This window comes from Chenopodium quinoa, unplaced genomic scaffold (genome assembly GCF_001683475.1).
Source record: "Chenopodium quinoa cultivar QQ74 unplaced genomic scaffold, ASM168347v1, whole genome shotgun sequence".
In the NCBI taxonomy this organism is placed as follows: Eukaryota; Viridiplantae; Streptophyta; class Magnoliopsida; order Caryophyllales; family Amaranthaceae; genus Chenopodium; species Chenopodium quinoa.
Window position 1 is genome coordinate 252,600 of NW_018743555.1, and position 13,490 is coordinate 266,089.

Sequence of the window (13,490 nt, forward strand, 5' to 3'; positions counted from 1 at the left end):
GAGCGTGCTGGCAGGTAGAAGTTGCAGAAGCAAAGGCCATTGATTATGCCATCAGACTGGGGTGCAAGTTTGGTTGCGAGGATGTAATTGTTGAAACAGATTGCCAAATTGCTGTTAACAGGCTGTCTATGGGAGCTGCACATCTCACAGAGCTGGACGCGATCTTGTGTGATGCAATATCACAGAGTGCAGCTTACAAGAGTCTTCAATGGGCACATGTGAAGCGTGACGGAAATACAGTGGCTCATAACTTAGCTAGCTATATCCCTTTTGATGTTGAGCAAATACTGGAAAATTGTGTGCCTTCTAATGTATCTCCCTATGTACTTATGGATACTTTGGCCATTTAATGATCAATCTTTACTCCCCTTTAAAAAAAAATAAAAAATAAATAAATAAATAAATAAATAAAAAAGCAGAGGTAGACCGTTGGAGTTTAGTACCTTTATTTATCAATGGACAACTTGTCCATAAGAACATACCGAAAAATTACAGAAGGGCAAAATTCTTGAATATTTTTTGGAAAGATTAATTAGCAAGTTCCCAATTTACATCTTCATTAACCCATTCCCACAAGCCATCCACATTTCAATGTACCTCCTAATCATGCCAAACACGATCACACGATAGGCAAATCTATGCCTACCAACATTGTGTTAACCTTGAGTCGGATCAATTCTATTACAGATAGCTATCTCTGACTCAAAATCAAATCGAGCAACTTGCAATCTCTCAAAATGATACGGAGAACAACACAAATTCAAGTTATTCATAGTTACGAGACATATAGTGGCCTGGATATGAAATCAGCAAATCTGAAATGAATTTTTTCGGTGTAGTTAAAATAATATACATGTAATTTTTTTCCTCTGTAGTTGAAACAAAAATACATGTATGTAATTACACTTACAAGCAACCTCATATAACTGAATCTAAACAAGAGCAGGGGATAATATAGACATGTATAACTCTCGAGCTCTCTCTACTAAGTTACTTGGAAACAAAAATATGGCCACTATAGGTGCAAATAATAATATTAGTACAAATTGACAGCAATGTAGTACAACGGCTTTGGTATGCTCCCAATCACTTTGTCATCGCCTCGTTAGCTTGCTGTACTTCTGCTCTCTCTCCTCTTTTCTTCTTCTCTCTGCAAGAATTACAAGAAACATAAACATTCAAATCAATCCGAATGATTTTCTCTTGATTCTGTAAGAAATATCTGGCTTGCAGAAAAGAATGCCATTGGTTTTGAGACTCTCACCTTTCCACATATTCCTTTAACAGCTCTTTCGCTTGTACAAGTTTTGATAGGAGGTTGCGATATACATCAAGATCCCGATCCACATTTTTCTTATTTACATTCAAGGCTGAGCAGAGCTGTTGTGCAATAAGTCAAATAAAACTATGAATGATTGGATTTGGCATTTGGTTCGCATAAGTTTCTCAAGTAACCATGCAAAGAATATAATTGAGAGAAAAGAAGAATAAAAGCATATTCTAAGAGGCGCAAGAGCTTTTGCGAATATCAACAAGATAACATCACCAGCGCCTATAGAAGTAACAGCCTGAACCAATATGCTTGCTCATGAATCATGAATAACGTGTTCCTTCAAGAAGGTTCATCAGCCAGTAATTCTTTGAAAAACTTCAATAGATTATATAATATCACCAAATGAGAGTAATAGATTTCAGGATCTAGATTGATTTATATTAAGAATTTCAGTGGCAACTAGACAATGGAGATAAAGATTTTCAGGCAAATCACAGTAGCCAAAACAAACTCAGTAGTATGATATGGTTAGAACCATAATTTATTCAGAGAGCCAATGAAACACAACAAGAATAACATTAAAAAAAGTTTGTAAACTGACCTTCTCTAAGACGGTGGGTTCAGAGGCATTAGCTAATTCAAGGAGACGAAACAAGCCAACTGCAAAGAATCGACTGTAACTAAAGCTCCCATTTCCACCAGCTCTTGCAGCAATATCCTTTAAGATGTCCTCTATTTCACCTTCTCTTGATGAGAAATCAACCAGTGAAGCAGATGTTTGGGTACGACCCCACTCCTCCAATTTCTGTGCATCTTTTCTAAAGGATAGAAGGTTGAACTGTCACTATTTGAATAACAATTCAAATGTTTGAAATTGGACCATTACTATCTAAATTACAGTTAAACGTATGTATAACATTCATAAGTCATCACACAAGGCAAAATTTCTGGACCTTGAATTCAACACAGGAATATATATATACTCATATGTACTCAAACAGGTCATGCAATAGTTCAGCCCTTGTGAAAAGGGATACTGACAATATCACACAGTTTGACACAGAGGCTTTAATGTACTGAACCTGCCATTTTACAATAATTTTCCCCTCTAATTGTAGCTCCACATACAAAGGCAAAGAAGAAAGCGGGGTAAATGGGTACCTTTTTACACACGTGAAAGTATACTTAAATAAAAGTGAGGGAAGTGTGTCCCATAGGATGGACAAACTAAAGCTAAAATGGTAATATTTTCTGCACAAATAGAAATAAAGCACAAGAAGAAAGAATTCAATGGAAATTATTTTTTTTTTTTTTTTTTTTTGAAGGGGAAATGGAAATTACTTAAAAGGAAAGAGCAAAGAACTTTGGGGAATGGGAACAAAGAATAAAAAGCCCAATTCATATTAAGGGTGAGTATACTACCTTAACTGCTCCATGAAAACATAAAGAAAGATGTAACTTCCAAAGATACCTAGACATTTGAATGGATAAGCAGGAAACGAACTACTTGAGTGACTTGAAAAATGAACATATAAGGATGATATGGGAAAGCCAGAAATACATGAACTTGCGACAGGACACTTAAATCATTAAATGTAAAACATGTAGGAAAGCTACACCGAGGTCACAGACATAATTATGAAAAGGAAGTACCTAAAACAAAAGATAGAAAATAAATGTAAAAAAATTCAAAGGCAAATGTTCTATAATCTACCTTTGTTATAATGTAAACAGTGGCATGCGTTGAAAATACATCTCCTTAACTCGTTCAAATTATGTGCTTATGCAAGTGAGCAGCATAGAAACTTTAATTCTTATCACCTAAACCTCTAGTAGGGGGACATGCTTTTTGCTAGTGGGAGTCAACTTCACTTCCAAATTTTCAATTTCACTTTATAATCCAAGAACATGACAAGTAATTGCAACCAACACAAACCTGTACTGCTCGGGATCCTCATTTAGTGCCCTTATGTAAGCTTCAAAGATGGCACTTCGATCTTCATCACTGGGATACCCCTCCATCAGCTGATCATAGACAGTAACAAAACCAAGGGCAAACACAGGATCATATCTGTATGTCCTCTTGTATCTCATCAAATGTTGCTGAACAATCAACTCTTGTAGCACATTGTTGTAGATACTAGGAATTGGCCGTTTGTAAACCTTTAGAAAATTTAACTTCGTCTCGGATACTGGGGGGGTTTCTGAAAGTATATACAAATAAAAATATTATTAAACTGATAATAATAATAAAAAGTCCTTTTCTCATTCTTCCCTTGACAAGCGTGTAAAAGAAGGAAAATGAGTTAAAACTTATTTACCTTTACAGTAACTAAACGAACTACCAATATGATACAATAACCAAATAGAGTAAAGTGACCAAAAAATAGCAATACAGATTTTTTTTAAAAAAAGCAATTATTCTATCTCTTACCGGCCCCATAAAAGCATACATGGCATACTTTCTACTTGTTATGAAGTGAGGAAAGAGAGTTCATGCTAGGAGTGTCTAAACACGGTCGTGCAATGCATGCTTGCCTATTTGTCAGCAAGGGTGCATGCTTTGTCTGTTAAGGGGCTCATGTGCACCTAGTGACCGAAGTGTTTGATTATAGAAGGGACATTCATTCCTTTTGAGAACAAGGGTTGATGATAGAAGGATTTTTTTGTCAGAAATTACCAATTAAAAGACATTTTTTTATGAGAAACTACCTAATAGAAATAATGTTTAAGACTCTAGTGAGTTTATAATGTTTCAAAACAAGTGATGATACAACATCTATATTGGACTAAAACACAACACAAGTGCCAAAGAAAGGCAGCACAAGGTAACCATCTTTGATTTCACATCCACTGATAATTACATAATTCACTACCTAACGAGATTTATCTTGGAAATACACACTAGATTGACAGAAATATCATGATTGAATATAAAGCATTGAAAATCTAAAGAAAAGTCCTAAAAAGCATTTATGGAAAATACAAGTCATGGAAGGTTGGTCCTAACACTATGGCTAAGCTACGTCAAACTTTAAACAAGGAGCAGTCTATAGCTCTTTCCATTCGTATAGATGCTAATACTTATACAACTATACTCTTAATATACGTTCTCCCTATATGAACAAACTCAGTAAATAAATTCAGTACACATTGTCAACTAAGAAGCCACACTGGAATGGAATTTGTCTTTCCACAAAATATTAGGAGTGACTGTTCATCAATTATATTAACACTTTGTTTGAATTGAAGGAAATAAAGGGAAAGGAAGGAAAGGGAATTGGAAGGATGGATTATCTTTAATTTAGATAATAAATTCGGAAGGAAGGGGATTGGAGGGGAGAGAAATGGAGGGATTTAAGAAATTGATCTCTCCAACGATGGAGAGATTTGGAAGGACAACTCATCTTTTTCCCTCCCCTTCACCTCCCTCCCCTTCTTTTCTTTCCTATTTCCTTATCCAAACACACCGTAGTTTATCAAATATTCTTTTTTGTTTTCCTCTTATTAAGAGTTAATAGACATAAATTTAGGAATTAGTGACTATTATAAAATCAAACATTATACTTGAAAAAAATGTGAAATAGAATTTGACACAAAGATGAGGCAGAGGAAGGAAACTTAGACAACACAGGCATAATTCATCCAGAACTCACAACTGCTAAAAGGCATACATAGCAACAAAAACAACATAGTGATTCGTTCCAAACTTCCAACTCTAGTAGAGTTAAAAAAATTGTTCACATATAATCTTTTCCTAGTTTTAACCAAAAGACTCAAGTCATACTTGCCAGGGACTGCCATTTGGTTCATTTACTCTCTAAACTAAAAACCAGAAATTCATAATTCACATTATCCTATCTAAAACCTAACCACAACATATAACTTTACCAACCAACAATATTTGGTCTTCATTTTCCCATTATTCTTCTAATAATATGTAAATTAGACATTCAACTTCTATCGAGTGCAATTCTTATCAGCACCTCTCATCTTCAGTTCTTCACCATAGATAAGCAACAAACAATTGGGTTAAAGTCTTAGTTCATGCTTGGAGTAAGGCCAATACAAAAAATTAGGTTAAAATCTTAGTTCGTGCTTGGATTAAGACCAATATATATGATTGGGTTAAAATGTTAAAGTCGTAGTGTTTAACCAAGAAAATTGAATGTAAATAAAAAAGATGCTTAAGAGGATGCGGTGATGTTTAAGAAAAGATGTAAGTGGTAGTTACCCACCAGTATACTAGGATGAGGTCAATGGCGTCCTCTCCCCCTTATCATCATTATCTCAATTTCCTTGCAATCACGCTATTACTACCTCATTTTTCCTCACAATTACCTAAATATATCTTCATTTTCACTAGTTTGAATTTATTACCCGTTAATACACTACGCCCATTCAAAGAATGCCCTTAGGACTTTAGGAGTGATAATCAGTCTACCTCGCATCAAAGCCCCAAGCAAAAGTGGCTCCCTATATACTATAAAATCTTCTTGCTCCATTTTTTTTATAACTGCAACAATTGAAGTTTCGAGCATGCCAATGCACAACTTTAAATTATGCAATGCTAATGTTTAGAAAATACAAAATGAGACTAATCCAACCACATTTCATAACTTATTAATTTTTTAAACTACAATAATAAAAATAAACAAGTACATAAATTTCGTGGTCAAACAAATTATTGCAAAAGTCTAATAGTTATGCTTATTAAAAGACTTATATACAAAAATCTCCAACAAAATAGCCTTACTTTACTAATGTCAGCACAAATTATGACAAAACACTCATCAAATTCAACAACACTAAAATACAACTTAACCATCAATTCACGCTCCACTACACTAAAAGACAATTCAATTGAACTTCAATAAAGAAAAAGCATTGCATAAGTCAATACCAGTAACAGCAGAGGTAGATGACATGCACTGAACAGCAAAACCAGAAGAAGAATTCGAAGCTCTAACAGCAGCAGAAAGATCAGAAGATGAATTAGAGCGCAGACGAATTGATTCGAAAGTAGATGCAAAAGTTCGAGTCGAAGTAATGCTCAATTTTCTCTCAAATGACTGAGATAATGCGGAGAAAGACAACGATGTTACAGCCGCCATTGGAGATGAAACCCAAGCTTAATTATCAGAGAGTATTGAGTTGACGATGAGAGAGATTGGGAATTTTTTTGGGGTTGAATTTAAGCAGAGGTTTTCGCCATTGATGAAGAGGTAGTGAAAGGTTTTGTTTGTATATTTTGTGTTGTGTTAGATGTAAAAGACGAGAGAAGAGAGGCTGAAAATTGAACAAGTTGATTTTATCCGACTTTATCAAATCAAATATTTGTCATCCTTCTAATAAGCCATTAGGAACTTGCCACGTGGTTTCTGTTTGTTGATGATATTGAGCTTTCAATAATGAAAAAAAGTTTTCTGAATGACTATTATCCCATGTATTATCTAGAATACTTTAGAGTTGGGTATTTGATCTTATCCGTTGATAGAACCATACGTAATGTACATGTATATATATTCCGTACCAGATGGAATATTAAATACAACGTAACAATCTTCCATCATCTCTCTACATTTTCTCTTTCATATTTAACACGTTATCAGCACCATTGCTAGTCAACTGAGTAGGATTACCGAACATTTATCTAGAATCGCATATTATTATTATCATGTAAGTATGATTGCAAGCCATAATAATTATAATTTAACTTTTATCTACTTTTAACGAATACAGAGCATGATATATAATTTAAGGTTCCATTCTTTTTTTTCTCCATGCTAACGTTCTCATCTTCTATTTCGTTCTTATTTATGCATGATTTAGATCAGGTTTATTTATGCATGATTATAACGTTTAGTACATATTTTGGATACCATATATATATACTTATCTTGTAGGAAATTTGCAAATTAAAGCCATTTAAAGTTCGTATTTTGTAAATTGCAGCCATTTAAAAAAATTTGCAAATTGCAGCCTAAAAATTCATATAAATTGTAAATTGCAGCTCGATTTAACTTTTTTATCGGTTTACAAGTTGAAAAATTTTCGATTAAGGTTTTAGGGGTCATTTTAGCCCTTATGTTTCAATTAAATAAAGAGAAGGAAAGAAATATATAGAATATAGAATTCGAATAGAGTAGGAATTCTCTTATCCCATTCGGAAGGACCTCATTTCATAATTATCCATGACTGTTTATGTCTCTAGCACGACCACTTGATGAAATGTGGAGGGAAGTGGGGTAAATGGCCGATACTACTGGACGAATTCCTCTTTGGATAATAGCAACTGTAGCTGGTATTCTTGTGATCGGTTTACTAGGTATTTTCTTTTATGGGTCCGAATTGAGGTCGGAATCAGCAAAAAAATAACGCAAGTATCTTGTTTTGCGTAACAAAAATGTATCGATTTGTGGGAAACTGTAAATATCAGACACTTACGTTAGTTTTTTCTAATTCCGAGCTCAATTTGGGTCCTTAAGGGCTAAAATGACCCCTAAAACCTTGACCGAAGATTTTTCAACATGTAAACCGATGAAAAAATTGAATAGGGCTGCAATTTACAATTTATACAAACTTTTAAGCTGCAATTTGCAAAAAAAAATAAATAAATAAATAAATGGTTGCAATTTGCAAAATATGAATTTTAAATGGCTGCAATTTGCAAATTTTCCTATCTTTTAATATTATTTTGTATAGTGAAAAATGTCGAACCTTGCCAAGCTTGAATTTGTGGCCCTTGATATTACCGGAAAGAATTATTTATCATGGGTGTTAGATGCTGAAATACACCTAGATGCTAAAGGGCTTGGTCAAACATTCAAAGAGGCTAATAAGGCAACACCTCAAGATAAGGCTAAAGCCATGATTTTCTGTTAGTTGAGACGATTAATACAAGAGGGGGGTGAATTGTATAGATTTCCTAATGACTACTTTTTGCGGATAAATAAACAAAGCGAATAGGAACTTAATAAAGCACACAGATTTTACGAGGAAACCTTCCAGGGCCTAACTGGAAGTAAAACCTCGACCCTACCTTAGGGAATTCAAACACAAAACACTTCACTATAATAGGGCAAACACCAAGTTACAACCTATTAGACACACACCTTTATTTCACAAGTTCCTCACTGGACTTGTTACTTGATAGGACCCTATCCTACCCAATCTAAGCACCACACCTAGATTCACACGTACCACCAAAGTACTACACGTACCGCCAAAGTACAACTACTCGTACCACCCTAGTACAAAATTCACAACCTCACCAAGAAGCTAACACAAAACTGTATGTAACACAAACTATAAATTTCACCCAAATAACCCAACCAAAACAAATACAAGACGCCTATTATGATAGGTAAGCAATGCACGAAATCCGAAACTATTATGATAAGTTAAAAGCTTGGTAAACTTACTCAATTAAAGCACTGTGATTTCTCCACGCATAAACTCACAAAAAACCTAAATCATTTTGTTCTCTACTATTTATACAAGTAACACTTGTATAGAAAGTAGGTTTTCTAAAATGATAAATATGTTAACTTAACCTATCTTTTAAACACGGTTTTAGCAAATCAAGTGGAATAAAATCTTTTCCGAAAATAAGTATAAAAAGATATTTATTAAAAAGACTTATCTTTTTAACAAATCGACTTTAGAGAAAATAATCTTTTTAGAAAATCTTTTCCTAAAATCTATCTTTTATTATTTTCCATATTTATTTTATTTACCAAGCAAACTTATCACATTTCTAATAAATTTCGTGCACTAACCTACTTACCATATTAACAATAATTTTTAAGATAAAACCTTAACTATTATTGCTGCGACGCACTTTGATCAGATGAATTACTTAGGCTCCAAGCATATCAAGTTCCACCAAAGAACTTAACTGCTAGTCTTCAAGTTCCTGGTAGGGAACGTTCCTGTAGGGAACTTAGTTCTTGTTAGAGAACTCTTCCTCTGATTTGTTTAACTTCTTCAATAAAGATCTTCTTAAAGTCTTCTTAGTTTCAGATGGTTCTTCAATCACCAAGATCAATCTGCACCTTGACTAATCACACACTAGAGAATCTTTATTAGTCGAGTTTGCTTTTAGTTCAAGTTCCTCATCATCAAAACCATTATGTTTCAACAATTTCCCCCTTTTTGATGATGACAAACTTAGCAAACTCTAAAACAAGTTAAACAAAATAGAAGGATGTATTTTTGATTTTTTTTTATTGACAAAAAATAAACACGCACATAACAAAAATAGACTTTAAATAAGCAAAAACAGAAATAAACTAAGAACTAAACTACTCCAACATCATATTAGAGAGATTTCTGATACTTTATTAACTAGAACCCAGAACAACTATAGCCTCCAATTTTGCTTCTTCTTTTCCCCCTTTTGGCATTATCAAAAAGTCTTGTTTTTCAAGTTAATAAGCATCTAGCCACAGCCCCACAAGCAATTCATCGAGTGTAGGAAACTGAAGGCAGCGCTGCTAAGCAGCCTCAAGCAAGTTCTACCTTTCTGCATAAGTGTTCAATACATACATAAACACACAAGTATAAGCAAAGTTCCAACTAATAATCATTGAAAACCAAAAGATTTATCATCCAGTTGAACAATTTTAGGAAATTTACAATCAAAATTAATTGTTCAAACACTAAAAACAGAAATTAAAGTTGTTCATGACTGAGATAGAGAAAATAGGCTAGGCTAAATATAGATTGAAAAGGAAAAGGGTAGGCTAGGTTTCAAGAAACTCCAGAATTTTCTTGTAGTCTTCCTTTGTCTGTTGTGCAGAAGCTTTCAGATTATCTTCAAGACTCTTGAGTTTCACCAGGACCTCCTCCTTTTGTTCCTGTAGAGCCTTGTTCAGTTCTTGCTCTTGAAACTTCTTTTGCTCTTGAAGTTCCTTGTCCTGTTTTAGCACCAGCTTCTTGAGTTCCTTTAACTCCTTCCCCTGCTCCTGCACCAGCCTTTCCAAGGTTAGCATTTGAAGTTTTCCAGCAGAATCCTTCATCTGATTCTCAACCCTTTCCATCATGTCTTCCAGTTCTGCAACTTGCCCATTGAGGAGAGTGTCCTCAACATCCAACTCCAGAGGCTATTCCATGCTTGTTTGAGGAACTGAACTGGCAGAGATCCTTCCGCTCTTCCTTACATGCTTCTCAGACACAGCCTTTTCCTTCCTCTTCCTAGTCACTTTCTCTTTCTTTTTCTCTCCCTTCTCTATTTTTTGAATTTTTCCTTTCACAACCTCCAAACTCAGTCCAGCCAGTGTTTCCTCATTTATCACATTTTTAGGCTTCTCATCCAAAGCACCATACTTACCCTTTAGAACCACTCCAGCATTCTCAAACACAGTAGACAAAATGGCTCCATACCCCACTTTTGTACTACTAGGAACAAAGTGTGCTAAATGCTGGTACATCAATGCAGGAAAGTTGACTTTAATTTTCTTGGATAAACAGAAAATTACATCCATATCCATCAGACATGCTTCTCCTTTCTGAGCAGTTCTAGGCAAAATGGTTTTCTTCACAAGATTAAACAACAATTTGTTCAAAGGGCTTAGATCATTGTAACTCATGACCTTCTTCCCCCTTTGACCACCTAAGGCCTCAACAATGTCGCCAGTCAAATAGTTACCTACTTTGACACTTCCCTTTCCTTTGATATAAGACTCATACCCCTCAGTAGGTGTTTTCAGAATTTTACCTAGGGTTTCAATATTTAATTCAATTTTTACCCCATCAACAACACTCGAAATTACCCCTAATTTTGCTTGAAAATTTAGACAAAACTCCGTCATAGCAACAGGGTACAGATAATTTGCTGAAACTCTTGATAGCAAGAATTCCCAGCCTTGGAACTTAATTAAATCAAGAAATTCTAAAAACCTTGCTTTCCTACACCAAACTAGATCAATGCGGTGTCCTACGACATACCTCCCTGCTTGTGAGTCGAGTTCTGTTTGATCAGTCACCTCCTCTTCTTCATCTTCCTTTTCAGATTCTTCCTTTTCTGAATTGTTCTGATCTTCTTTATCTCCTTCTCCCTCATTCACCTCTTCTTCCTCTTCGTTCTCCTCTTTTGTTTCTTCTGAATTTTTTCCTTGAGCAAAATCGTCAACTTCCTCGATTTGCTCCTCAAGAGACTTCCCGCTTTGTTTCTTCTCTTTCCACTCTTTTAGCCGTTGAAGAATACTTGAGACAGAGGATTCTCCTTGATCACTCTTACTTTCGACTTCTTTAGGTTTTGGAGGTGAGTTTTTAGGGTTTTCAGGAGTTTTGTTTGAAGTAGAAGATGACTTGTAGTTCACCATGGCTAAGGGAGATGTTTCTTCTTGAATAGTATTTTCGGAGTATTGAGAGTTTTCTGAGGAGACAATTTCAGCAATGATCACCATTGTTGTTTTAGGGAAGGTTTTTAAAGTTTGATAGAGTTTTTACTAAGAAGGGGTTAATTGATTTGACAGTGAGGTGAAAGAAGTGGGTAAAATCAGCTTTTATAATTAATGAAGAGGTGTGAAGTAATTTAAGGGGTTTCACTGTTCAGTCATTAATTGAACAAATTCAATTAATTTTGAAATTTTGAAATTACTGGATGAATCTTTTAATACCTTTTCTTTTCAAATTCATTTAATTTAAAAGAAACTTTCTATAAATACGCAATTGGAACACGCTTTTTACATATGTGCAATGTATATATTTAATAACTAACACAGTTAAGCAATTTAATGAACTTACATTTGGTAATTAACAACGGTGACACTTCAGCTATGCTTATCACACCAAAATTGTGTTAAATGCTCTTTTCGCTCTATTTCCATTATTCTTGACTTTTCGATATCTAGGAACTTCAGAAGCAATCAATTCAGCTTGATCATTCCAAGTTCCAGTCTCAATTTCTCAAATCTCTCTCTCTTCAAGGGTTTGGTCAAAATATCTGCAAGTTGATATTCCGTATTACAAAATTCCAATTTAATATTCCCTTGCTCCACATTATCTTTTAGAAAGTGATGCCTAATGTGGATGTGTTTTACCTTAGAGTGATGAACTGGATCTTTAGAAATACATATAGCACCTGTGTTGTCACAGTATATAGGTACACATTCAAAAATAAGACCAAAATCTCTAACCTGTTGTTTTATCCAAAGTACTTGTGAACAACATGCTGCTGCTGCCACGTATTCAGCTTCAGCTGTAGATAAAGCAACTGTGTTTTGCTTCTTGGAACCCCAAGAAACTAAACAAGGTCCTAAGAACTGTACCATACCTGAAGTGCTTTTTCTATTCACCAAATCACCTACATAGTCAGCATCAGTAAAGCCATGTAAATCAAATGAGTCACTTCTAGGATAGAAGAGACACAAGTCATCAGTTCCTTGATATACTTTTGTTGATGGATCATGATCCCTTTCTCAGATTGCTTTATTTGCAGTCCGAGGAAGAAATTTATTTCTCCCATCATGCTCATTTCAAATTCTCCACTCATAAGGTCAACAAAATACTTGCACAAAGATTCATTAGTTGCACCAAACAAAATATCATCAACATAAATTTGTACAACTAATATGTCAGTTCCATTTTATTTTAAAAACAAAGTTTTATCTATTTTTCCATGTTTAAAACCATTTTGTAACAGGAACTTTGACAATCTTTCATACCATGCTCTAGGAGCTTGCTTCAGCCCATAGAGAGCTTTATCAAGCTTGTAGATATGGTTTGGGAACTCTGGATTTTCAAATCCAGGAGGTTGTTCCACATAGACTTCTTCATTTAGAAAACCATTTAGAAATGCACATTTTACATCCATCTGGAACAACGTGAATCCCATATAAGCAGCAAAAGCAATAAGTAAACGAATAGCCTCTAACCTGGCTACTGGAGCAAATGTTTCTTCATAATCTATTCCTTCTTGTTGATTGAAACCTTGTACAACCAGTCTTGCTTTATTTCTGACAATAATACCATGCTCATCCAGCTTGTTAAACACCCACTTTAGGCCTATTGTCTTCTTATCTTTGGGTCTAGGTTCCAGATGCCATACTTTATTTCTTTCAAACTCATTTAGTTCAGCTTGCATAGCATTAATCCAGTCTACGTCAGTTAAAGCTTCAACATAATTCTTAGGTTCCATAGAAGAAAGGAATGCATAGAATGCACAGAAGTTCCTAAGCTAAGATCTAGTCTGAGTTCCTTTTGTAATATC

The 13,490-nt window shown here is 34.7% G+C and overlaps 1 protein-coding gene across 1 annotated transcript; it reads right to left on the reverse strand.

Annotated features, from left to right (window-relative positions):
* Nucleotides 1-778: 778 nt before the first annotated feature.
* Nucleotides 779-6,569, reverse strand: LOC110740278 (protein THYLAKOID FORMATION1, chloroplastic-like). The gene is made up of 5 exons (XM_021920754.1): nt 6,177-6,569; nt 3,210-3,477; nt 1,875-2,091; nt 1,265-1,380; nt 779-1,150 (listed from the first exon to the last, which is right to left on the reverse strand). The coding sequence occupies exons 1-5, from the start codon at nt 6,385-6,387 to the stop codon at nt 1,087-1,089; spliced, it is 876 nt and encodes a 291-aa protein (XP_021776446.1). The 5' UTR covers nt 6,388-6,569; the 3' UTR covers nt 779-1,086.
* Nucleotides 6,570-13,490: the final 6,921 nt, after the last annotated feature.